Raw genomic sequence first — 27,730 nt, forward strand, 5'->3', positions numbered from 1 at the left:
GCAGGTCTTGGGACTGGTTTGTGATTCTGAATATTGCTTCTTAAAGCTAAACACATTCAATATTACACACACCCACACACAGCACACAAGACATTAAATATCTCTAGCCCAGTTTTTAGCGGCACTCAGAGCCAGTCCAAATGCGTGTTCCTTCTACACTTCTCTCTCCCACTCAGTATACGCTTTATGAAATCTCTCCATGTTTTATAAGGATTTTATAACTGCATAGATTTTTCATAAAATCCTTCTTAAGAGAGTTTTAACCAATGAACCAAACCAGCCACCTCAGAGGTGGATCACAACATTACAAACTTTGTTTTGAGGCAAAAAGGTATTTGAAAATACCATCTTTCACGAGGGCACAAACTACAATCCCATAAAGCATTGTGGATGATGTAATTGAATATAAAGCAATGGAAATATATGAAACTATTGAATTTAAGTTGTTTATTGTAAGTATAGAAACAATATAATTTACGGTTTTCAAAATATTCAGATATATACACATAAATAAGTAGCTTGAGGATGGAGGGAGATCGACTCATTAGCATCATTCACAGTGCATCATGGGAGTGGGTGGTTGTTTCCGGACTTGTTTGGCAGATTTCTTGGCCAAAGTTGTCTGATTGATGATGAAGCTTTCTCTGCTGAACCATGGGTAATATAGTTGTTCACCAGGAATTCCGCTATCAAACATGATTATTAAACAATGTAGTTGAAATAATGCGGACTGATGGTTTCAACGGAAGCATGTACCATCATTGAAGAACCTCGAAGCTCATGGTAGGTCTGTATTTAAAAGTTTCTAAGTTATTGTTGAAAATCAATTCGCCAAAATGAATTGGATTTTAACTCCAGGAACCAGAATGTTGCGCTCTATGGAGAGATAACCTATGAGGCATTAATAAGTGAAGATAGTTTATTCATAATGACAGTTTTCATAATGAATGCGTCACCTCAATATTTTTGAAAGGTTGTTTAAATCTGACCTGTTTTGTCAAATTAAAGGTATATTCCGGGTTCAATACAATTTAAGCTCTGTCGACACCATATGTGGCATAATATTGATTACAACAAGAATACATTTTGACTTGCCCCTCCTTTTCTTTAAAAAAAGCAAAAATCTGGGTTACAGAGCAGATTGCTGTCAAAAATAACCAACAACATCCTTCATCAACAGAAATTATACTATACACAATGGATCTTAAATAACAGACTATGAAATTATGTTATTGAAACCAGCCCTAATCCTGCTGATTTGAGGCCCCTGAGGTTGTGCCCCTGAGGTTGTGGTTAGTGTGATAATTGGTCTCAAAGCACTGTGCTTCTTGTGTGTTACCCTGAAAACATGAGCAAAATTTAATAAACATGAGCATTGCATTAATATTCATGAGGTCTCTGTCAACTCTCACCCTGCCTGCATCCCAGAACTGATTTCCATCATAAAGAGACTATGCAATTCACACCTACATAATGACAACAACATAAAACTGCACATAAACACACAAGTAGAACTAGTTCATTCCCCATATGTTTCTTTCTTTCTTTTTTCCCTTTCCTTGTTCTTTTTACTGTCAAACATTTTTTGTCCTCCTCTCTATCTTTCTCCACTACAAAAGAACAAGACATTCACTCGTATAGAGTTAATTTAATCATACCACTCTGGCTGCGCTATTCAAAGAATTGTTTGTAGAATTCAATGACCAATGTAAGTTTCATAAAATATACCACATTATTTCATACTGAAAATGGGTAAGTGGGATAGAGAGGATTAGTTGATGTCTTCAACTAATCTGCTCTATCCCTATGAACTAATCAACTAAAAGAAACCTCTTTCTTTTAAGTCAAGATTACCATGAGATTTACCATAAACAAAGGAATCAAAGTCAAATCTACCTTTTAAATCTTAAACTTCAGAAAAACAAGAAAAGGGCAATTGCTCTACTGAACAAAAAGAGTTTTAGTTTAAAGGTGCACTCAGTAATTTTTCCTCATTAAAAAAGTAGAACTCCTAAAGACATGAATTGTAATTTTGCAATATATGTAGGAAAACATGACCGCTCACATTAAAATGAAGACTTCAGTCATATCAATAACACTTTAAAAACTGTTTTATTCTACATGGAGATGGTCCGCACATGGGGGTGGCCACTTTCACTCATTGATTAAAGTAATCATAGCTGACTGTGAAAACTACATTTCTACAATGGCATCTGAAACTGAAAACTATTGATTTTAAGCTGCTAAGTGTCAGTGCAAGTCCAAGGTGACACAAAGACAAAAGTTACTGAGTGCACCTTAAATATCACAGGTTTTATCACAGATCTATCACATTTATCATATTCTTTTATCATCATTTTAATAAAAAATTAAAGTGCATCCACACCAGGAGGTGTATGAGGAAAGCTCGGAGGATCATCAGAGACTCCAGCCACCTGAGCTATGGACTGCTCTCACTACTACCTTCAGGCAGATGGTATCGCAGCATCAGGTCCCGCACCAGCAGGCTGCGGTACAGCTTCTATCTGCAGGCCATCAGACTGTTGAACTCAAACTAATAACATCACAACTGCATAACCCCACCCCATCTTCCCGTGCATTGCACTTTATAAGTTATCAGTTACACTGGTCTCAGACTGATCATGTTACACAGTACTGTATGTCTCATGTACCGCTCCGCACAGGCATACACTCCAGCATTGTAGACGGCACTATCAACACTACTCTGTGTCCCTTGGCACACCATTTGCACTACTGTATACTGCATTGCTCATCCTGCACATGATCACCCTATCACGGTTGTATTAAGTATTGTTTTATGCACACTATATATATCTCATTATTCTATATATTCAGTATATTTTATATATAATTCATATTTATAAATTAGTCCTCGTGCACTGTACATTGTATATTATCTGTACATTAGTATTATGTCAAAGTGTATATCTGTGTATATTGTATATGTAAATATTGTTCATACTATACATGAATCTATTGTATATTTTGTGGTCTGATATTTGTCCATACGGCACAGTTGGTGAGCATCCACTCAAGATTTTCATACCTGTACAGTCGTGGATATGGTGTTGTGGCAATTAAGGGATTTTATCTGATTTGAAAGTAATTCAAGATAAAAAAATTATTGACTTCTCTTTGGGGTCTTGTTTGGCAAAACAAAAATCCAGATTGCCCATTTGAAAATAAATTTTGTGATTCAATTTAGAAATCACTCCACATGACCCAATAATTGGATAGAATAAACTTACTATATAGGTAAAATACAATAAGTTAGTGGTGATTAAGTTTAATTTCAATTTGAATAATGTTAGGTTTCTCTAGTTTGTATTGCATAACACAGAGGTAGTTTCTGGTAGCCTTCATCTTTTCATGTACCCTGAAATCAACCAACAACTGCTGAATTTTTGACAAGTGCCATCCCAGATCAGACATTTTTGCATCAATTCAATAATGATTACCTTTCCTTCTAGCGCTATTAAAGTGCAGGCAACCTCTGAGACATGGTTCTTGTCCAATAGGAACAAGGAAGTAATGGACAGCATGATTCGGAGGTTGAATATTTACCCTAAAATTACTTTTTCAGTCCACTGACAGTATGGTTTAGTGTTGGGGTTTGGGTTAGAGCATCTGTTGACCGTCAGGAACAAATCCAGGCACCTTTGTAAAATCTGCAAATTTCGGTAAGCACAGACCGATTTCAGCAGCAGAACTTTCAACCTACTGTTGCCAAATTCACATTGTGATCAGCCTGGTCATTTTTATAGCATTTTCATTTTGTCTTCTCTCATTTGTTAAGGATAATGAAAGCACATTTTGCCTTTAGTTTTTGCATGTGGTTTGTGGTTTATTTAACTATTTTTATTATTATTGAGAAAAAAGTCACTGAAAAATATCTTTAAAGTACTTAAAAAAAAGAAAGAAAGAAAGAAAGAAAGAAAGAAAGAAAGAAAGAAAGAAAGAAAACAACACTGCTTATTATCTAACAACCATAATTGAAACTCCTTACTGAGACAGAACAGGAGTATAACCTTTGTAAATTTTCCATTGCAACGCCAATGTCAGCTTTTAGTGTTAACACTAAATGAAATAAAGCAGCATGGCCTTTCCCTTGAAGTACTCAATGTACCCTATGTTGGCCCTTGGACAGTTTACATTTGGTCTGTCTGGTGCCAATGGTTATTGGATGCCAGGAACCATCTAAGCACCAATGACTAAGTGACGTAAACTGCCCGTGAACATTTGTTTCTCCTCAGCTGGAAGCACAGACAGTAGAACAAAGCAAGAATGGTCTTCATGTCAACAAATATGGTTCTTCTCTCCTCAGTTATGAGAGGACAATTATGAAAGGAGTCGAACACCATATTAATCTAGCTGTCATTCAAGAAACTATAAGTCCCACTAGATTTGACAGATTTTTATTATTTACAGAAAACAATGACAAGAGAAACATCTGCACAAAAAAAAAAAAGATTATTTTGCATACACTGTATCTCTCTCTCTCTCTCTCTCTCTCTCTCTCTCTCTCTCTCTCTCTCTCTCTCTCTCCTTCGCCTCCTCTCCCACACTCTCTCTGTCTCACTGTTTGTGCTAAAAAAAATATTTAGCTTTTCAGTATCTTCATGTTTAAATGACTGGCATGGTTAAATTCATCTTTCACTTTCATGCAGTTCAGGTCCATTAATCCATAATAGATCTGCTTTATTTATATAACATAAAATGTGTGCATAGCTCACCAAAGGGAGAAGGATGAGTGTTAAAAACGGGTGCTGACATTTTCTCACTGTGGAAGCCATTTTGTCTGGAGCACTGATGCGATTATATCCAGCAGTCTGTGACAGCAGAGATGAGCAACAAAGTGCTGGATGGGAAACAGGTACACTGGAAAACTATTGCAGTTCTTCAAACCATCGATGGATCTGAAACACACACACAAACTGTGTAAGATGGAGTTGCATTGGCCTACTGGTTTATGATGTAATTGCATTTGACTTGCATTTGACTCAAAGAACATGTGTTAGTTTATACCAGAAAGTACAATAAATCCCCTCAAAATTAGATTTAATATATATATATATACATATTTTAAATGTATGCATGTTATAAAATAGATACTGTATTTACTGTCCTGGTTTCTGACTTGTCAATACAATTGTTATGCCAGTGTGTATCTGCATTAAGGATGATCCTTAATGAATTTGCTAAATAAAATTATGTTTTAGTAGGGCTGTCGATTTAACACATTAATTTAGAGTTATTAATTATATAAAAAAATAACATGTTAAAAATTAAAGACATTAATCATGTCCCCAGACAGTAATAGAGTGCAACAGTCTGGTTCCTGAAGTAAAAAATCCCATTCATTTCTTCCATAGACTAATTGATTTTCAATGCTAACTTGCAAACCTACCCAGACAGGAAACTGACGTCGATTCAACATCTATTTTTGATTGTGAAGGTCGAGATCAGTAATCAATCAGTTTTTGATGTTGAATCATCATTCACTTTTTGGTCGGTACATCAGAACATTATTAGGTCGAAAATAAAACATCTATTCAACGTCGAAAAACAATTTTTAATAAAAAAAAGTGCATCCACACCAGGCGGTGTATGAGGAAAGCTTGGGGGATCATCAGAGACTCCATACATGTCGACCCATTTGGTCGAAATCCTAATGTCTGTTCTATGTTGAAACTTGGTTGGATACATCAGAAATATATATATATATATATAAAAATGTTTTCAACTTTAACTTATGTCTGTTCTTTGTCTGAATTCCTCTCGTGAATGTCCAATGACGTGTGGCACGAGCCTGTAGATGTGCTGCGCCATACTGAATAAACTGTTGTTACACTCTCAAATACTGTTTTAATTTCTGAGATAAACCCTGTGGCATTGTGTGCACTAATGTTCACCATGAGGTCCAAATGAGCATTGCAAAGGTAGAAGTCTCAAGTTACAATATAACGTAAATTTAAAATGCATAATGTTCTGCCGTACCTACTGTAATTGTGTGATGTTTGTGTTTTAACCAAATGCTTTAAGGTTTTGATAATGACTGATAATGATTTTATGATAATGATTAGTAGTAGGACTGTTTAAAAATACTGTTTAATAATGTCACTCGGATGTACGTATTTCTGTATTTCAGAGAGACATGTGCAGTGACTTACCCCTGTTTCATTTGCTTCATGCTTTAGAAGGTAGTAATTTTTAGTTGAGTTGGGGTACTCGAGTTCGGACTCGGACTCGAGTCTGAGTCACGAGTCTAATTCTAATGGACTTGGACTTGTCATGGACTCGCATTTTTACTCGGACTTGACTCGGACTCGAGCCTTCAGGACTCAGGTTTTTTTTCCGAGTCCAGCCAAGTCCATGGCATTTGTGATGCAATGACAAACAAACAAGCAAACAAATAACATAACATAGGATCACCATACATCCTATTTTTCCCGGACATGTCCTCTTATTCAGACCTGAAATTTCAAAATTGCCCCTAAATGTCCAGGATTTGTCTTTGTCTTCATAATGATGTGCCCTCTACAGTTAGTACTATCATGCATTCTGTGTATTTGATACTGCACATCAGTTTTCACACATACTGTATATGTCCTTATGTGGGATTATTCTGGCTGAGAGCGGCAGCGCGCACTCTTTCAAAGGACTTTCTCTCTCGCCCGTGCACGTGCTGTATGTGTGTGCGTGAAAGAGAAGGCCACGAGCTCTGCCACTCTCATTCAGAAACATCAATAACGTAAGTACATGTTAAAAAGTACGTTCCCCAACTCTGTAAATTATTAAATAGAACAAATATTTTATCAAACTCATGTTATTATGCAAGCCATTTCTAACTGAAAATGTTGACTATATCGAGACAAAATCAAATATGCTACATATTAGGGATATTTAAACTAATATGATGGATGAAATAGACCATGATGGAAATTGTACAACTCAGTCCATTACATATTTGTAATGCAACCTCTGTGTGTTACCTGTAAAGCTGGCACTGGTGTTTCAATGGCAAAAAATGTAAAAAATACAGCGAAGAGCACAAGTGAGGGGAGAAGGCTCTTCACCTATTATCTATACTAAATATAATGTGAAAAGAACATGTCAGCTCAATGAGAGTTTGTCATAAAAAAAAAAAAAAATGATCTTAACTTTAGGGAAGTAGGCTATACATGGACACAGCAGGTGGACCGAAAAGTGTGAAGTGTTGTAGAATAAAAATACATTTCTAATGGTATCTGATCTTTTCTGTTTTTATTTTCTGTTTAATTTTATGGGCATTATTAAATGTTTTAATATTACCATTTATTAAATGTGTTAAACACATTAAATGTATTTAATTAATTACATTACATGTATTTCACCCATAATTTTAGATAAAACTAAACTAGATTGAATGGACAAATTGAAAATGAAGTAGAAAAAAAAATTAATAAATAAAATAAATAAAAATTCGAAACACAATACAGAACACAATAAGAAGTGTGTTGAAGGACAGTTTTGTCTTCATACACCTAAAGTATATGCTTTCATTCTGAAACCAATTTGAAGTTTGTTCAGCAGGATACTAATCATAAAATGTGAATATGAAATGCAACAGAGGTGTTTTTGTTGCATTTATATTGACAAATGTTTTTTCTTAGTTGTGAAAGTTAAAATAAGCTTAAAATATTGATGTTGAGTTTATGGTTACAATTTTAATTCAGATTCATGAACAAATTCATTCGGACTTGGACTCGGTCTGTTATGAACTAGGTCTTGAGTCCGACTCGGCTCCTTTTGGACTCGGACTCGACTCGGACTCGATTATTTAAAGACTTTGACTTGACTCAGACTCGACTAAGGTGGACTTGAACCCAACACTAATTTTTAGACACTAATATTTTCTGCATTGTTATAACTTTTCGGCTGCAATTATTTTTTTTAAGGACTGCCTTTGCAGTAAATCCACCCCAAAGAGCCTCAAATACAGAACACAGTGGTATTCGTTTTGAGTTTTGTATTGTAATGCAAAGTCACTAGACAATGTTTGACAGGGTGGAGTAAAAAAAATACAATAAAAAATAACATGTTATTTCTGTAAAATTCTAGAATTTATTTTCATAAAAGATTTGTTCACCCAAAAATCAAAATTCTCTCATCATTTACTCTCCTTCATATCATCCCAGATGTATATGACTTTCTTTCTTCAGCAGAACACAAATGAAGATTTTTAGAAGTATATCTGAGCTTTGTTTGTCCTTATAATGCAAGTAAACAGGTTCCAAACTTTGATGGTCCAAAAGTCACATTTAGGCAGCATAAAAGTAATCCATGCGACTCCAGTCGATCAATTAATGTCTTCTGAAGCGAATAGATAGGTTAGTGTAAGAAACAAATAGATATTTAAAACTGTATTAACTTTAAAAAAAAATTGCTTCCTGCCATCACTCGACGCATCACGTAGCTGTCACATGATGTAAGCACGTCGGTGAGTTCATGTGAGAAGTCGGAAGTGCCGCTTTAACAACAGAGGAATGAACGTCACATTAGAGTTAGGTCAATTCAACCAGCATCCGAGCGCTGGCCGGAAGTGGCGATTTAAGGTTAAAAACATTTAAATTATCGACTTGTTTCTTACATAAATTTATCAATTTGCTTCAGAAGACATTAATTAATTGACTGGAGTTGTGTAGATTACTTTTAAACTGCGTAAATGTGACTTCTGGACTGTCAAAGTCGGAACCTGTTTACTTGCATTATAAGGACAAACAGAGCTTATATACAGTATATTTCTAAAAATCTTAGTTTGTGTTCTGCTGAAGACAGAAAGTCATACACATCTGGATTGATATGAAGGTGAGTAAATGATGAGAGAATTTAAATTTTTTTGTGTACTAATGCTTTAAGACTTGACTTTTATGAAATGACCCATTGTTGAAATACAGTTTCACTGTTATGTCTTTTTTTTTTTTTTTTTTTTTACCTTTAGGGAGGAACTCAACCGAGCCTCATCACAGAACACCAAATGGTAAAGGCTTTCTCTTGTGTAACATTAATTACAATTTTCCACCTTTGCAAGCTTATTGTACGATGATGGAAAAGGAAATAAATGTTGCCTCTACACTTACTGAAGCACATGAATTACTGTAGAAAAAATACTTATTTTATTTTAATATTTTGTAAGATTGCTAATCATTAACCCTTAAAAGACAAGAACATAAAAAAATACCTCAAAAATTAATTTAGAAAAACCTAAATTAATATATTGCTTTTTTATAACACATTATGGCCAAAATAATACATTTTCAATTTTTATTTTCAAAATATTGCTTTTATTTACAATTTTACAGCATGTATTTTTCATTAAAAAAAGAACATGTTGGAGGTAGGAACATTTGCCATGAGGTCAGTGGACTTTAGTGCCATGTTACTTTAAAGTTAAGATTGTGAGCTGATGATGAGTTTTAATACAAAGTAACATGATGTTTGTATTTGCAGGGACCCTTATTTTCAATCATTTTCATAGAAACTTAGCCAACTCACTCACTTCTCCTGACCTCAGCCTCTCAAATGCTTCTTTAAAAATCTTTATAGGTTTTTAAATGCATCATAGGAGTTGTTACAGTTATGGGAATACTCCTGTGAATAGATAAGATTTGATACTTTGACATAGGTATGGCTATGTTTGAATTGCATTGTTTTTATTGCAGGTCTTTTGTGAGCCTCAGTTCAAGACATAGAGAACTTAAAGATTTTGGAAGTAACCAGTGTCAGCCTGGACAGATGTCTATTCCAGTATTACCTACACCACGCCAGACTGCTTTTATATGGATGGCTGTCTAATAGCAAGTTCTCTTCAAAATTAGATGTATGCAAACTTATCTCAGAGACATAAAGAACTAAAAATGGCAAGGAATAATTCACCCAAAAATGATAATTCTCTCATCATTTACTCACCCTCATGCCATCTCAAACTTGTATGACTTTCTTCTGCAGAACACAATCAAAGATATTACAATGGGGATGTGATGTCTGTTTGTCCATACAATGCAAGTAAATGGGGACCAAACTTTTAAGCTCCAAAAAGGACATAGAGGTAATCTATACAACTCCAGTGGTATAATCCATGTCTTCTGAAGCGATACAGTCGATTTTGGATGAGAACAGACCAGAGTCAACTTTTGTAAGTCGCTTTGGATAAAAGGGTCTGCCAAATGAATAAATGTAAATGTAAATGTTGTCTGGAGTTCTTTGTATACTGAATGTTCTTGGACAGATATTTTATCAATGTTTTGTCCGCAGAACGATCCAAAAACACTTTAAACTGCAGTACAGCCCACTGATGAGACTGTAAGTCTGTCCCTCACAGCCTCATTGACATTCCCAATAAAGATGGCGCTAGTGTGAATAAGGTCTAAATAAGGATTTTTTCTCCTGAAAAGTTTGTGTTCCCTCACAATAAATTTTACGTCCTCTTAAAATAGTTTTGCATTTCCTCACAAAATATTAACCATGGTTTTACTACAGTAATCATAGTTTAACTATAGTATTTGTAGTGAAACCATAAATACAGGACAATGAAAACTATTATGATAAAATGCATTGCGGATTCCTATGTGATGCACATGGAGCCATTGGAGACGGTAAATGTTTGGATTTGGGGAGGTGGTTAACTTCATTGTTTTATTGCTTTTTTCATTTAGTTTAAAGTGCAATTTGAATTTAGAAATGTCTTAATTGTTTTTCGTGTTTCAATAAATGAATAGATTTTTGAAGCAAAATCAATGAAGCAAAAAAATTCACCTGATTCGCGGTTTGTTCAGAGGCGTGCAGCACGAGCCTGCCATGTGGAAAAAGCGCATGTAAAGAGTTTTCTCTCTTTTTTTTCTCTGTTTCATTCATCTGAAAACTGTTTGCAAGAATAATGTCCTCTGTGAGAATGCTGCAAATTATCTCCGATCATCACAGGATGGGAGGTGCTGTGAGTTTAGTTCACTTTATTTCAACAAGGGTAACATGCATTGTGAACATAACTCTGCAGGTTCAGTAATATATATCTTTGTATAAAATAAACGAAGACGAAATTGATTAAATCATTAAGAAATGCAAGACATGTTCACCTTGAACCTAAAATTGAGTTTTATTTTATTTTCTTTAGACAGCATTATCTGTATTACCAAAACAGAATACAAACATCAATTTGATAAGAACACATTTGGCAGCATTATTTTTGGAACACAAGGGAATTTATTAGGCTTATTTATTTAGATCAATATTGTCTTAACATTTATAAATGTCTTTAGTTCTTAATCTGCAGACTATTAGTAATTTTCCATCTGTTGTGTTGACGGATGCTTGCGTGATACACATGGAGTCGTTGGAGACAGTAAATGTTTGGATTTGGCAAGGTGGTTAAATAAGATTTTTTGATCACTTTGTTATTTTATTGTTTTTTTTTTGTTTAAAGTGCAATTTGAATTTAGAAATGTCTTTTGTTTTTGTTTTTCGTGTTTCAATAAATAAATTTTATTTTTAAACCAAAATCAATAAAGCAAAAATATGTACCGACCCTCGGCAGGGGGGTTGACGATGCAATCGAATATCGCGATATTTTTTAAGGCAATTATTGCTAAAATATTTTTTACATATTGCCCAGCCCTAACGTGCTGTGTGTTTAATAAATTACTACATATATACACTGATCAGTCACAACATTAAAACCTGCCTAATATTGTGTAGGACTTCAACATCCACATAGTTAACAAAAATGATACACTGGGATTAGCATTTATCTATATTCTCAACTCTTTTAGGGTTAGACAAAATGTGACAGGTCCAACCCATCGCCAAAATCATACACTAGATCTAATTTTGTCCTATGGAGTTGATGTTGATAATATAGAAATCCTACCACCGAGCGATGATATCTCAGATCATAAATAATCTTCCAGACTTGTCTCAAATACTCAGTATGCCAAAAAGTTCAGAAGATATGGATACAGTCTTCTCTTGCACTCTAGATAGTGTTGCCCCCCTTCGATTAAAGAAAAGTTAAAGAGAAAAATCTCATATGATGGTAAAATGATCACACTCATACTCTCAAGAGAGTATCTTGGAAAATGGAGCATAAATTTGTGGTATTTCACTGTGCATGGAAGGATAGTGTCTCTAACAACAGACAGGCTCTAAAAATGGCCAGGTCTGCATATTTGAGCGAACTCATAGAAAATAACCACAACAATCCTAGGTGTTTATTCAGTACTGTGGCTAAATTGGTTAGGAATAAAACTTCTATTGAACCAGATATTCCATTGCAGCATAGTAGTAATAACTTTATGAATTTCTTTACTGATAAAATCGAAATCATCAGAAACAAAATTGGAAATATACATCCATCTGCCATAGCAGCCCAGAAGACTAAAATTATTCCCTACGAGCAACTTCAATCCTTCGCTGTTATAGGTCAGGAAAAGTTAACACAAATTATCAAAATTTCAAAATCAACAACATGTATGTTAGAACCAATACTGACTAAACTATTAAAGAGGTGTTTCCAGTAATCTCAGAACCTCTTCTTAATATTATTAACTCATCATTGTCCTTAGGGCATGTCCCAAGAAACTTTAAACTGGCAGTTATCAATCCGCTTATCAAGAAACCACAGCTTGAGCCGGGAGAATTGCTAATTATAAACTGATTTCAAATCTCCCATTTATGTAGAAAATACTAGAAAAGGCAGTGTCCTCCCAACTATGTTTCTTTCTACAGAGAAATGGTATACATGAAAAATTTCAGTTAGGATTTAGGCCCCATCATAGTACAGAGACTACACTTATCAAAGGTTACAAATGACTGACTGTTATCAGAGGGAGAGGGAAAGCTAGGGTGCTTTTCAACCGAAATTTAAATAAATTTAGGATGTTAAAGACATTGTTTGTCATTCTTTTCTGATGTACACTACCAGTCAAAAGTTTTGAAACACTTGACCGAAATGTTTCTCATGATCTTAAAAATCTTTTGATCTGAAGGTGTATGCTTAAATGTTTGAAATTAGTTTTGTAGACAAAAATATAATTGTGCCACCATATTCATTAATTTCATTATAAATCTAAAATTTTATAAAATTAAAAAAAAGACTTAATAATAAAGACAAGCAGCCAATAAGTGCCCATCATATACAATACTGTTTAAAAAGTATCCCAGGGTGATACCTCAAGAAGTTGGTTGAGAAAATGTCAAGAGAACATTTCTGAAAATTCTAGGCAAAGGGTGAGTACTTTGAAGATGCTAAAATATAACACAGTTTTGATTTATTTTGGATTTTGTTTAGTCACAACATGATTCCCATAGTTCCATTTATGTTATTCCATAGTTTTAATGACTTTACTATTATTCTAAAATGTGAAAAAAAAATGAAATATATATATATACAGTATGTATATAAAATAAAGAATGAGTAAGTGTTTCAAAACTTTTGACCGGTAGTGTACTTAGCTTAGTCTTTGTTTTAATTGGTTATTTTGCGGTGGTAGCCTGTACGGCTCTTTGAAATAACTGAAATAACTTGGCAAAGTGATATGGAACCGTTAGGTGGTCAAGACCTGGAACTACCTCATAGCTGTGCATTTCCTGGAAAATAATTGCACACCTTAGAACATCTGTCAACCAACCAGAATCAAGCATTCAATAGGCCCATGGTATAATATGAAAAAAAAAAAAACAAAAAAAAAACCATATTGCATTATTAAGCCAATTTTTGTATTATCTAATCAATGCTTTGCTCATCTGCCACAATAATGTAATGTGTTTTAATCATCTGCGTTATTATTTTTATAATATCTATATATTATTTATAATTATTTAATTATAACTGTTTATAATTATTTAACCATTATACTGTATATATAATTATTGTTATTTGAGGGGCTTTCTCAGCAAATATTTATATATGTTATTAATTGTGATTAATTTGATTAATTAAACGGCATACCATGTAATTAATTCAATTAAAAAATGTAATCCATTGACAGCCCTATATTTTAGTGGATATACCTCACCACAAGCAGACAGGTAACATTTCTAGTGGAAAGCGCTTCATCAATGTCCTTACAGCATTTGCTTTGTCTGAGCACCTTAGAGCTGAAGTGTGGCATTTCTGTGCCACCAAACAGAATTGCAAAATAAATAAATAATATATGCAATTCCCTCAACTTGCATTTCCACCAACAAATTTTCCCTGCATATTAAGCTGGGATAGGAGAAAGCATTTTAACACTGAAAAAGATACACTCTTCAGCTTTAAGACTTCTACAGATGTGTGTGCATTTTTATATTAGTGAAAATACCTTAAATGCAATAAGGCACTAAAGACTATGTATTTTACAATTGTGATTTTATACAACAGTCAGTCCTGGCCCTTGATAATGATTGGACGAGCTGCGTTCAAAAAGTGCTGATACACAGTCCTATTTGGATGGGATTAGTTTTATATGGGGACGTGGGGTAATGTAATAATTACCAGAGCTTCTCAGTCATTTTAATCCTGTGCGAATCGGTCAGGTCAGTAATTTTTGCTGACTTTTCACGGAGTGATTGGACTCAAGATGGCGCCGAGTATGGCTGCTGCGTTGCGAGCTCCAACACAACATAGCAATGGTTTGTTTGTTTTGTTTACAATTCTTATGTTTTTTGTCTTGGATGTTGTCTGCCTTATTGTCTACGACAGACAAACACTTTTGGACATTGGTTCAGCGATCTCACACCGAAAACCGGACTTCACATTCCTCAATGCCGACCCGCTGTTTACAAACACGCAAGCAGAGCCCTTTGTATGGGCAGCACGGCTGCGGAAACGCAGGAGGAAAAGGGGAAACAGAGCCGGCGTTCTCATCAGAGTAAGACGCCGCGCAAATCGACCCCCGCTACCCACTATTCTACTGGCAAATGTTCAGTCTCTGGATAACAAGTTCTGCGAGCTGAAAGCGCAGATCTCTTTCCAACGAGAGACGAGGGACTGCTGCATTATCTGCCTTACGGAAACTTGGATGTCTGCGGAGATTCCAGACTCAGCCATTGAACCCGCGGGGCTCTCCATGCTCCGAGCGGACAGAGCGAAAGACCTCTCAGGTAAAACTAGAGGAGGTGGTGTATGTTTTATGATCAACAAATCCTGGTGTGATCAGAGGAACGTACATTCCATCAAGTCTTTCTGTTCTCCTGATCTGGAATTTCTTATGCTTCTGTGTCAACCATTCTGGCTACCGAGGGAATTCACAGCGGTCATTATCACTGCTGTGTACATTCCCCCACAAGCCGACACAGACCGGGCACTCAAGGAACTGTATGGGAGTATAAGTGAGCAGGAAACTGCGCACCCTGAGGCCGCGTTCATTGTGACCGGGGACTTTAATAAAGCCAGTTTAAAATCAGTCGCACCAAAATATCACCAGTACATTAGTTTCAACACACGAGGGGACCGGGTTTTGGACCATTGCTACTCTCCGTTCTGGGATGGCTACAAATCCCTCCCCCGCCCACCATTTGGCAAATCGGACCACTCTTCCATTCTGCTTCTGCCCGCTTACAGGCAGAAATTGAAACAGGAAGCACCCACCCTCAGAATGATCCAGTGCTGGTCGGACCAATCAGACTCTACGCTACAGGACTGTTTTGATCACACGGACTGGAAGATGTTCCGGTCCGCCTCTGATGACGACATCGAGCTTTACGCTGATAGCGTAATATGTTTCATCAGAACGTGCGTAGAGGAAGTGATTCCGACCAGAACTGTATGAATCTATCCGAATCAGAAGCCATGGATCAATAGCGATGTTCGCGCGGCACTTAATGTGCGGACCTCCGCTTTTAATTCCGGGAACACGGAGGAGCATAAACAAGCCAGTTATGCCCTCCGAAAAACTATCAAAACAGCAAAACGCCAGTACAGGAGCAAGATTGAAGGACAGTTTAACACCACCAACTCTAGAAGCATGTGGCAGGGAATTAACATCATCACGGACTTTAAAGGGAATAAAAACTCCGCCATGAACACCGCTGCCTCTCTACCGGATGAGCTAAATACTTTTTATGCTCATTTCGATGGAAATAACACCGCCCTCGCGGAGAGATCTCTCATGGCCGAAGCTACAGAGGTTAGTTCACTCTCCGTCTCTGTAGCGGATGTAACCCGATCCTTCCGACGGGTGAATATCCGCAAAGCCGCGGGTCCAGACGGCATTCCGGGCTGCGTCATCAGAGCGTGCGCGAACCAGCTGGCTGGTGTTTTTACGGACATTTTCAACCTTTCCCTCTCTTTGTCTGTAGTCCCCACATGCTTTAAAACATCCACCATTGTGCCTGTTCCAAAACAATCAAAAATAACTTGTTTAAATGACTGGCGTCCTGTTGCTCTGACCCCCATCATCAGCAAATGCTTTGAGAGACTAATCAGAGATTACATCTGCTCTGTCTTGCCACTCAATCTTGACCCGCTGCAGTTTGCTTACCGCAACAACCGCTCCACTGATGATGCCATTGCATCTACAATACACACTGCTCTCTCCCACCTGGAAAAAAGAACACTTATGTGAGAATGTTGTTTGTAGACTACAGCTCAGCATTCAACACCATAGTGCCCTCCAAGCTAGATGAGAAACTCCGGGCTCTGGGCTTAAACAGCTCGCTATGCAGCTGGATCCTGGACTTCCTGTCAAGCAGACGCCAGGTGGTTAGAATAGGCAGCAACATCTCCTCATCACTGATCCTCAACACTGGAGCCCCGCAGGGCTGTGTTCTCAGCCCACTACTGTATTCCCTGTACACACATGACTGTGTGGCAACACATTGCTCCAATGCCATCATTATGTTTGCTGATGACACGACGGTGGTAGGTCTGATCACTGACAATGATGAAACAGCCTACAGAGAGGAGGTGCACACTCTGACACACTGGTGTCAGGAGCACAACCTCTCCCTCAACGTCAGTAAGACAAAGGAGCTTGTGGTGGACTTCAGAAGAAAAGACAGAGAACACAGTCCCATCACCATCAATGGAGCACCAGTGGAGAGAGTCAGCAGCTTCAAGTTCCTGGGTGTCAACATCACTGAGGAACTCACATGGTCCGTCCACACTGAAGTCGTTGTGAAGAAGGCTCATCAGCGCCTCTTCTTCCTGAGACGGCTGAGGAAGTTTGGAATGAACCGCCACATCCTCACACGGTTCTACACCTGCACTGTGGAGAGCATCCTGACTGGCTGTATCTCCGCCTGGTACGGCAATAGCACAGCCCACAACCGCAAAGCACTGCAAAGGGTGGTGCGAACTGCCAAACACATCATCGGAGGTGAGCTTCCCTCCCTCCAGGAAATATATACAAGGCGGTGTGTGAAAAAAGCTCGGAGGATCATCAGAGACTCCAGCCACCCGAGCCATGGGCTGTTCTCACTGCTACCATCAGGTAGGCGGTATCGCAGCATCAGGACCCGCACCAGCCGACTCCATGATAGCTTCTTCCCCCAAGCAATCAGACTTCTGAACTCTTGATCTCCCACGATCAAAATACATCAGCCCTGCACTTTATTACTCTTTTATCTCACACCGGACTGTCATGAATTATATTACTGTTATTATATTATGTCTCTCTTAACAACTGACTATCAACCGACAGCCTGAATGTCAATACAGTACAATACTGTACATTCTATATATATATATATATATATATATATATATATATATATATATATATATATATATATATACTTTTTATATATATTTTAATTTTTAATTTTTATTGAATAATGTGTATCTATATAGTAAAAAAAAAAAAAACGCATATTGTATACTGTACAGTGTATGTTATTATTTGTATATTGTTGAGTGTAATTATGTGTATAACAGATGTTTAAATTGTGTTGTGTTAATTTGATGTTTTAAGTTGAGTGTAATTACGAATAACAGATGTTTAAATTGTGTTGTGTTAATTTGATGTTATTGTAAATTGGTATATGTCTCATCACTGTCACGACTGCTATGTTGATCGGAACTGCACCCAAGAATTTCACACACCATTGCACTTGTGTATATGGCTGTGTGACAATAAAGTGATTTGATTTTGATTTGATTTGATTTGAGTGCGCATTCCTGTGCCGGTAAAAATTACAGTGTGTTTTACCTACTATTAAACACCCTGCAAAAAAACCCTGTTAATATTAATTCTGTGCCAATTTAAATTGTTTAAATTTCAAATCTGAACTTTCCAGCACGTAAGCCCTTAAAATATAGCTGTTATTTAAGTTCTCAGAGTGTCTGAAGTGGATGTTGGTCAAGAGAAGACGCCAGAAAATGTAGATGTGCTTCACAACTTCAGACAGTGCTGGAAATTTTATTAAATCCCGCATTTCGGAACATACAGTATATTCCAGAGGGACAAAAAAAATAATGTGAACTGTCTATATTTTTAATTCAACAGTGTAATATAAGATTACGTGCTTGTTAATATCACCAGTTCTGTTGTATTTAGCCAGATAATCCAATCAGTTTCTTCTTATAATCCCAGATACAGTATATAATCATGTTTAATATTCCCTGTATAATTAAACAGCACAGCATACATTTTCTAAAGGTCAGTTACGCATTACAGCAGTGTGTAAATGCAGTAGATACCCATCTCTTTGATTTTTACAGACATTGCGTGCGAATCAACTATACACATTACAGATGTCCACAGTAATAATTACTTTACAGACATACTGTATGTCCTTTCTCTTTTACATTAGTAAACCCACTGCTCAAAAAAAAAACAACACTTAACACTCAGTAGTGAAAACTCTTGAGAGGGTTGTTTTCAACCAATTGTCTGGTTTTCTTCCACAGAATAACCTACTCGACAGACATCTGCCTGGCTTTAAAAAAATACACTCAGTGGAGACTGCCCTCTTGTCAGTAGCTGAAACCCTGTGACTGACAAGAGCTAACTCCAAATTATCTGTCCTCATTCTCCTTGACTTGTCTGCTGCTTTTGACTCTCTCTGACCTGGGCATCACAGGAACTGCGCTTGGATGGTTTGAGTCATACCTCACAGGCAGTTCCTTCAAGGTCACCTGGAGAGGAAAGGTGTGCAAATCACACCAGCTGACAACTGGGGTCTGTTCCAAAATGTAGTGAGCTGCCTCACTGTCTCCTGCCTACATAGGCAGCTGTCTTCTTACTAAAATGATGCCTCATAAGAGACAGATTTGGAATTCTCTACATAGGCAGCAGCTCTGTGCATCAGTTAAATAGCGCTCCTCACGTGCAGCGCATGGGACACTCGACTCGCAACTGATTTCAATACAGATGACGCAAGAGGAGCGACGCGATCCTCTTAATAAGCCTAAATACTCATGACACACATACATTTTGGGTAAAATATTTGGTTTTGTGTAATTTCAAACTGTATACTTTTCAGTATTGAATGGATTATAAGTATATTTATAATCTAAATTTCTCTCGCTTCATCTGCCATATTGAATTTATTTTCCTGCTGAGCTCATCACGGTGCATTCTGGGATCGCCTACCCGGGAAGGATACATATGATGCTACCTTAAAATTTGGCCAAAACAAGATATCATAAGAGGCATAATTAAGATACCTACAGTACCTTTTGGAGTGCGCCTACGATGTCTTAAAATGCTGCCTCCGGTGGACGCTCACTAGAACTCCTCCTCAGCCTCAGGAATGGTGCAGCTGGGGGATCTGATGGATGAAGTATCTTCTGACATCCCTCCCCTCTTTGAATTAGCACCTTTGGGGGGGGAGAGAGGATGGAGAGGAGGATTATGATGACGATCATCATATGGATGACAATGAGGAGGAGAATGAGAAGGATGCCTTTCTCGCTGTTTATCCTCCTTCCTGACCAGACAGTGCATTGGATGAGTCCCCTACTCCTGTCCAGGGAGAGTTGGATCTATATTGAAATGTGCAGATGGTTAGCAGCTAAGCTCTCCATTTACTGGCCATCACAGCAGGCAGGCCAGGGTGCGGACAGAGATTTTTATGACGGTAAACTGCTGCCGTCGCATACTACCCTGGTCAAGCAGCTAATTCCAGCAGTGCCTGCATGTGTTGTGGAAATACTATGTTTTTGGGACAAACCATTTCCGCACAGGGTGCCTTTCAAAGGCTTTTCCAGGCTGGACGTAGACAGTATGGAGAATTTGGGAATGTATAGTCCCCCAAACCTGTGTCACTGCAGATTTCAACCTGCGCATGTTGAAGGGGACAGTTCGGAGCTGCTCAGGGTAGCAAGAAAAGATGGGCGACATAACCAGTGGTCCGCTACAGGATGTGGAGTGGGTAAACAGCACTCTCTGTAGTGGAGTGGAGTCTCAGTAGCATCCTTCCTCAAGAAGAGAGTTCCACCCCCCCCCCCCCCAGCCAAGAGGGCTTGGAATGGGAATGTTTACACCAGTTCCCCAAGTGCCTCTAGTTTTGCTTTTCCCCTCTCCACCCATGGGGTCAGAAAAGAGAGAGGAGGACGGTTTGCACAAAAACATGTGTGTGACAAAAATAAAACTTTTCTCTTTGCATACAGGCAGTGGGCCAAGGGCATAGCAATGTGTGAAAAGTGTTCTGAATTTGCAGAACTAAAAAAAAACACTTCAGAAGGTGAAAGTTCAGAATTCTCACACTCAAAACGCTCTCTCAATTTATTCATCCCAGAGACTGGTTTGGGTCAGTCGATCTGAAGGACGCATATTTCTACATAGGTATTTACCCGTCACACAGAAAATTCCTAAGGTTTACCTATCAGGGTATAGCCTTTGAATTTTTTGCTGTGCCATTTGGACTTTCATCAGCAGCTAGAGTCTTCACCAAGAGTATTGAAGCAGTGCTAATGCTGCTGAGATTAACGGGTCTCAGAGTGTCTGCTTAGCTAGAAGATCTACTCCCTTGCACTCTATCGCTGCAGGAAGAAGAGATAGATACGAGAATGCTGATGTCTCATTTGGAGAGCTAAGGCTTCAAAATAAAAGAGACAAAGAGCTGTCTGGTGTCCTCACTGGAAATAGTATATCTGGATTTCAGATTGAACTCCGATCTGTATTGAGCGTTTTCTGTCAGAGGAGCCCATCGGATTGATTTGTAGTTGTTTTTCCCTTTTTCAGAGAGGGAAAAAGTCTCATTCAGACTGTGTTGATGCCTATTGGGTCTGATGAACTCGACGGTGTCAGTCAATTAATTGGAGAGAGGGGATGCACGCTCGCCGTCATTGGAGAATCCAATGTGGTGATGACAGACATGTCACTTACAGGTTGGGGCGCGGTGTGCAAAGGCATTAATCATGAATGGGGTTTAGCCCGCATCACTACAAAATGTGCACATAAACTTTCTGGAGTTACTGCTGATTTCTGGAGTTACTGCTGACACTCCTATGGATGTGGATGCTCTAGTGCATCCTTGGCCAAACACGCTACTTGACGCATTTCCTCCACTGAGTATAATCCTTCAAACTCAGTTATACTGATCGCCCCGAACTGGCTAGGGAATCTGTGGCTGGTGGAGATAATACAACTCCTGTGTGGTCAGCCCTGGCTCCTCCTGCTATGCAGGGACTTGCTGTCACAATCGCAGGGGTAAATATTTCACCCAGACTCGGACTGAGTACATTTTAATGTTTGTGGCAGGCATTTTGTGTTTTCTTCAGGAAATTTTGGATTAAGGCAGAGCCTTTTCTACCATCAAGGTTTATCTTGCTGCCACATCGGCCTGTTATATGGGAAGGGACTCAAATACAATGAGTCAACACCCACTTATTTGTCGTTGTGACGTGGAGGGCGGGGCCGGGCCATGACTTCGCACGCCCGGCCCCCAATTGGGATAATCAGCTGAGGAGAGGGATAAATGCAGCCAGATGCGGCAGTTCGGGAAAGAGAGAGAGCCACATGCAGCTGCTTTGTGTGTGTTTGGGTTTTGTGTCTTTTTGTTTCATTAAAATTACTTTGACTGTTCAGCCGGTTCCTGCCTCTTCCTTGCCCACATTACCTTGTTACAGTCATCTATCACTCTTGTCTGTGCTTTGCTATGAATTTTTCAAGAGTGATTCTTAAGACGAATCCAGATTTTGTGCCTAAAGTGAGTGACTCCATGCTTAGCTGTAAGCCAGTGGACTTCCTAGCTTTTCACCAGCCGTCTTTTCTCTCATCTGAGTTAGAGCAGCTGAATTATCTGTGTACAGTTTGTACTCTATGCTTGTACATGGAAAGACAAAGGCATTAAGGAGAAATAATCAGCTTTTCATTTTGTGGGCTGATTCTCGTAAAGGCAGACCCATATCACATCAGTGCTTGTCTCATTGGGTAGTGGTGACTTATGATATTGAGTTATAATAGCCTGTGGTTGTGACCTCCAGAGAGCTTGAGAGCTCATTCTATCAGAGGAATGGCTACCTCATGGGTGCTGTTTCGAGATGTTTCAGTCCAGGACATTTGTGCAACTGCTATTTGGGTGTTGGCTCACACTTTTGTCCTATTTTATAGACTGCAACAGCATGGCTGTGACTTCGTCTCGTGCCCGAGGTGATCATAAAAAGTCACAGCTAAACGCGGTTTCAAGCACTCCCTTTTTGTGTCATGCCTAACAACTTCAGTCAGTCAGTCAATTTTATTTATATAGCACATTTAAAAACAACAACTGTTGGACAAAGTGCTTTACAATATACCAGATTAAAAATAAATAATGCTTTACAAGATTCATAAAAACATGAAGAACAAAATCACATAGACAATACAACAAAAGTAACACTGCTACACTTGCTTATTTCCATAAGCTACAGAAAATAAATATGTTTTTAAAACCTTCAAAATATGGAGAGGCAGATTATTCAAAAGCCGTGGGGCTGCAACTGAGAAAGCACGATCACCCTTCAATTTTAGGCGTGACCTTGGGACATTCAACTGCAGGCTATTTGATTACCTTAAAGGTCTAGAAGTCTGATATTGAGAAAGGAGATCGGAAATATAATGAGGTGCCAGACATAGCATGCCCTTATAGACAATACAACTTTTACCTGGATTCAATATTGAACAGGAAGCCAGTGGAGGGAAGCCAGAACTGGCGAGATACTATCTCTTTTTTTGGTTCTAGTCAGAAGCCTAACTTCAGCATTCTGAACTAGTTGAAGGTGTAACAGGGAAGACTGAGAAATTCCCAGGTAAAGTGCTTTACAATAATCAAGTCTAGATTAAATAAAAGCATGTATCACAGTCTCCAAATCCCTGAAAGACAGAAATGATTTTAATTTAGCAATAGTTCTAAGTTAAAAGAAGCTGCTTTTGGCCACAGAATTTATTTGTTTATCGAATTTCAAGGCTGAATCAAAGATAACTCCTAAATTTCTAGCATGTGTATGTAAGTTAGAGTATAAAGGTTCCAGATTACTGGCTATATTTTTTATGCAATCAGGAGGGCCAAATACTAGGACTTCTGTCTTGGATTCATTGAGTTGGAGAAAGTTGGCTGCCATCCAACTTTTAATGTCCTTAAGGCAGTCAAACAAGGATTGTAAAGCAGAGGTATTATTCGATTTTAGTGGAAGATAAAGATGAGTGTCATCTGCTTAACAGTGGTATGAGATGTTATGTTTTTGAAAAAATAATACTCAAATGGAGCGTATATAAACAGAATAGGACTGGGCCTAAAATGGAGCCTTGTGGTACCCCACAGGAAATATGCGCAGAAGGTGAAGAGAAATTCCCGATCTCAACTGAGAAAGTTCTCTCCTTGAGGTAGTAGGCAAACCAGTTAAGCACACTGCCCTGAACCCCAACCACTGCTGTAGAAATTTCAGAAGGATGGCGTGGTCAACAGTGTCAAATGCTGCGCTAAGATCTAACAAAACTTGGATGCCACACTTTCCAGAGTCAACAGACAGTAATAAGTAATTTGACACTTTGAGAGCAGACTCCATGCTGTGTTGTGATCTGAAGCCAGCCTGATATTTATCTAAAATGCCATTTTCCTTTAAGAAAGAAGCTGATAATAAACAACCTTCTCCAAGATTTTAGAAAGAAAGAGTAATTTTGAGATGGGGCGATAGTTAAGGATCAAGATTTGCCTTTTTAAGCAGGGGCTGCACCACAGTGTGTTTAAAACAGGATGGAACACTCCCACTGATTAGACAAATGTTTACTATAGACAGTATGCTGGGGCCAATAATGTCCAGTGCCTCCACAAGAAGATGAGGAGGGACAACATCCAAAGAGCAGGAAAAGGGCTTCATATTGAGGACAGTGTCTACCAACTGAGGGAGTGAGACAGGCTCAAATTTAGTTAGATGAGATAAACATGGAGTTACCTCAAAAATATCTAATGCAAGGGGGGAGATGCTAGACCTTATGTCATCGATCTTATTAACAAAAAGACATTGAAAAATTTTAAAGGATCAGAAAATGTGTTGATTGCAGGAGTAAGTACTACATTTATAGTACTGAATAAAACTTTCGGACTATGGGCATTTTTAGAAATAAGATCCGAGAAGTATTTTGCTTCAGCAGCCTTAGCAGCATTCTGATAATTAACATACAATCCATCAGGACTTCATAAAAAACTTGAAGTTTGTCTCTTTTCCACTTCTTCTCTGCCTTCCTCCATTCCTGTCTAAGAGCACGAGTCAGGAGCCATTGAGTTAGGGCTGTGCTCTAGTTTTAGTTTTTTTTTTTTTTAATTGGAGCAAGAGTCCAGGATATAACAACAGACCACATTAAACATGCATACCAACTTACTGGAATCAAAACAAGGAGAGGGAGACTCAATTATACAGGTGAATGGAGAAATTATAGAAGCATCAGGAACATTTTTGACTGTGGCTGAAGTAATAGAGCGAACATGACGGCCTACAGACACAGGGTCCAATACGGGCATAGTAAGGGCAGTTTTAAAAATAATAGGCTTGTGGTGAGACAAACATATATCTTCAATGTCTACATTGAAGATAGGGAGGCCTAATGAAAAGATCAAATCAAGTGTGTGACGAAGCTTGTGTGTAGCACCCGAAACAGACTAAGGTTAAATGCATCAATAAGTTGTAAAAACTCCTTAACCATAGGCTTACAAGGACAACAAACATGAATATTAAAATCACCCAAAATTAAAAGCCTATCAACATTCGGCACAGTAGAAGATTAAAAATGTGTAAAGTCCTGTATAAAACTCTTATTATAGTTGGGGGGTCTGTATATGAGAGCACCGAGACATCCAGACATCCACCTTAAGTAACTGCACCTCAAAACTAGAAAAAGTTTCTACTGATAATGAACGACATTTAAAATGATTCCTAAAAATAATAGCTATACCCCCACCCCAACCAGATTTTGGAGTGCTCACAAAGTTACAGTCATTGGGAGAGGCTTCAGAAAGTGGGCCCAGTTCACCAGCACTAAGCCAAGTCTCAGTTATAAAAAGAAGGTCCAACTCACGGGATGAAAATAAGTCATTAACTAAAAAAGTCTTATTTGAGATTGATTTTATGCTTATTAAAGCTATCTTGGTATAGTCCGTTGTGAAATCCATTGTTAGACAGCGTGATGATGAAACTCCATGTTGTGACTTCTGCAACAAAGCATAATCCAAAGAACAGAGGTTACAGAGATTGACCCCTCCCTTACAAATGTGTAGCCTTGCTGATGCACACCAGTAACAAGGTTGGAGTACCTTCGTTCAAAAGAGCGTGGGAAGAGGAACCAACCATGTCTACGGCTGGAAATGGGGAACCCTGGAGCTGCAAGACTCGGGATTCCAGAGGAAACACAGAAACATCTCCACACCAAGACACAACCACACTTTCCCCATTTTCTATGCCATTTCTTTCTGTGATTAACATAGTTCGGCAGGCAACATATAGTATGTCCAATGGTAGCAGGGTAAGAAATGGAGGATCGGGGAAGTTCTGTCCCCCAGATTTCCAGATGCAAAGACCCCCAATGGAGGTTTGGATATTGAGGAGGAATTGGCAATCGTAAACAAGAACTGAACTTCACCATTGCCGGTCCCAAGCATGGATGAGAAAGGAGGAGGGTTGGGCAAGGGGCTAGCATCCCCTCCCCATAAAAACTATTGCTACAGAAACGCAAATGAAAGAATCAAGGAACATTTCGGCCCTGGGAGAATGTGGAACTCCAGCTGGAGAACGTATGACATCTGGTATTGAAAGCCATATTCACATGGAAGCAGCCAGGACAAAGACCATCATCGCCACCAGATCCACCATCACCATTGGAACGTGGAATGTCAGAACCATGTATGGGCTGGCAAGATAGTGCAAGTGGCTGAAGAGATGGAGAGATAAACCTCACCATTCTAGGAATTAGCGAGTCAAGATGGACTGGTTCCAGTCAGAAAATGCTTGCGACGGGAGAGCTGCTGCTCTTCTAGTGTCACAAAGAAAGACAATGTGCCTCATATGTATGGAGTGGCACTGATGTTGTCCAAGACATCCCAGAGAGTGCTCATCAGATAGGAGACATATGGCCCATGGATCCTTACAGCCTGTTACCAAACCAAGAATAGGACGCTTAATATGGATGTCATACAGTGCTACGCCCCGACTAACGATAGCGATGAGAAGGACAAAGAGGAGTTCTACAGCAGATTGCTGACTATCATTCAGAGCTGCCCTGGACAGAGCATTGTCATTGTTATGGACAACTTCAATGCCAAGATCGGCAGTGACAACAGGGGCTATGAAGAAGTCATGGGGAAACAAGGCCTGGGCAAGATGAACGACAACAGGGAAAGATTCACTGACCTCTTCGCCACAAGCAACCTGGTTGTTGGCAGGAGTTTCTTCCATCACAGAAGGATACACAAGGCTACTTGGGTATCACCAACCCTGTTGATGGAGAACCAAATAGACCACATGTGCATCTGGAAGAAGTTCAGGATATCTCTTCAAGATGTGCGTGCCCGGTTGAAGCTCAAACTGAGGAGGAAACGGACAGGAGGAAACCTGTCAATGGCAGCAATATAACACCACACTCCTGAAAGAGACAACCAAGTGGGAAGAGTTCAAGTTCATGCCCTTCAACAAATTCCAGACCCTGCAAGAGTCAGAGGAAGGGATGATTGACAAGGAGATACAGGGTCTGAAGGAGGCTATAACATCAACATGCCAGAAAGTACTAGGCCCCAAGAAGTACAGCCATAAGTAGTGGATCTCAGAAGATACCTTAAAGAAGATAGAGGAGAGGAATAGGAAGAAGGTGACAGTCAACAACAGCCACACAAATGCTGGAAAAGTCAAGGCACAGGAGGATTATGCAGAAGCAAACAGGAGTGTCAAGAGAAACATCAGGACAGACAAGAGATACACTACATGGAGATACTGGCAGCAGAAGCAGAGGAAGCAGCGCAGCATAGGAATATCTGGGACCTGTACGCTACCATCAAGAAGCTCTCCGGAAAGTAGAGTAAGCCAGAGAGACCAGTGAAGGACAGAAGGGCGAAGAATTTCGAAGAGTTGCTGAACAGATCAGCCCCACAGGACCCACCGGACATCGAGCCAGACGACAGTAATCTGACAATTAACTGCAACGCGCCCGCAAAGGAGGAGATCCTCAAGGCCATCAAGCAGCTGAGAAATGGCAAGGCTACAGGACCCGACAGCATCCCGCAGAAGCCCTAAAGGCTGACGATGAGAACAGTGCCAAGATACTATACCCACTCTTCAGCAAGATCT

The 27,730-nt window shown here is 38.8% G+C and overlaps 1 protein-coding gene across 2 annotated transcripts in view; it reads right to left on the reverse strand.

Moving 5' to 3' along the window:
- Positions 1–27,730, reverse strand: part of LOC127449471 (pituitary adenylate cyclase-activating polypeptide type I receptor-like) — a 67,418-nt gene that overhangs the window by 26,224 nt on the left and 13,464 nt on the right. The window contains exons 2-3 of one of the 2 annotated variants that reach the window (XM_051712913.1): positions 19,655–19,798; positions 4,755–4,937 (exon numbers count right to left, since the gene is read on the reverse strand). In XM_051712913.1, coding sequence (XP_051568873.1) covers positions 4,755–4,814 — 60 coding nt within the window. In that variant the 5' untranslated portion in view covers positions 4,815–4,937; positions 19,655–19,798. The remainder of the gene's footprint in view (positions 1–4,754; positions 4,938–19,654; positions 19,799–27,730) is intronic. The other variant, XM_051712912.1, reaches the window with a different exon arrangement.

Source organism: Myxocyprinus asiaticus, chromosome 12 (assembly GCF_019703515.2).
Source record: "Myxocyprinus asiaticus isolate MX2 ecotype Aquarium Trade chromosome 12, UBuf_Myxa_2, whole genome shotgun sequence".
Lineage (NCBI taxonomy): Eukaryota > Metazoa > Chordata > Actinopteri > Cypriniformes > Catostomidae > Myxocyprinus > Myxocyprinus asiaticus.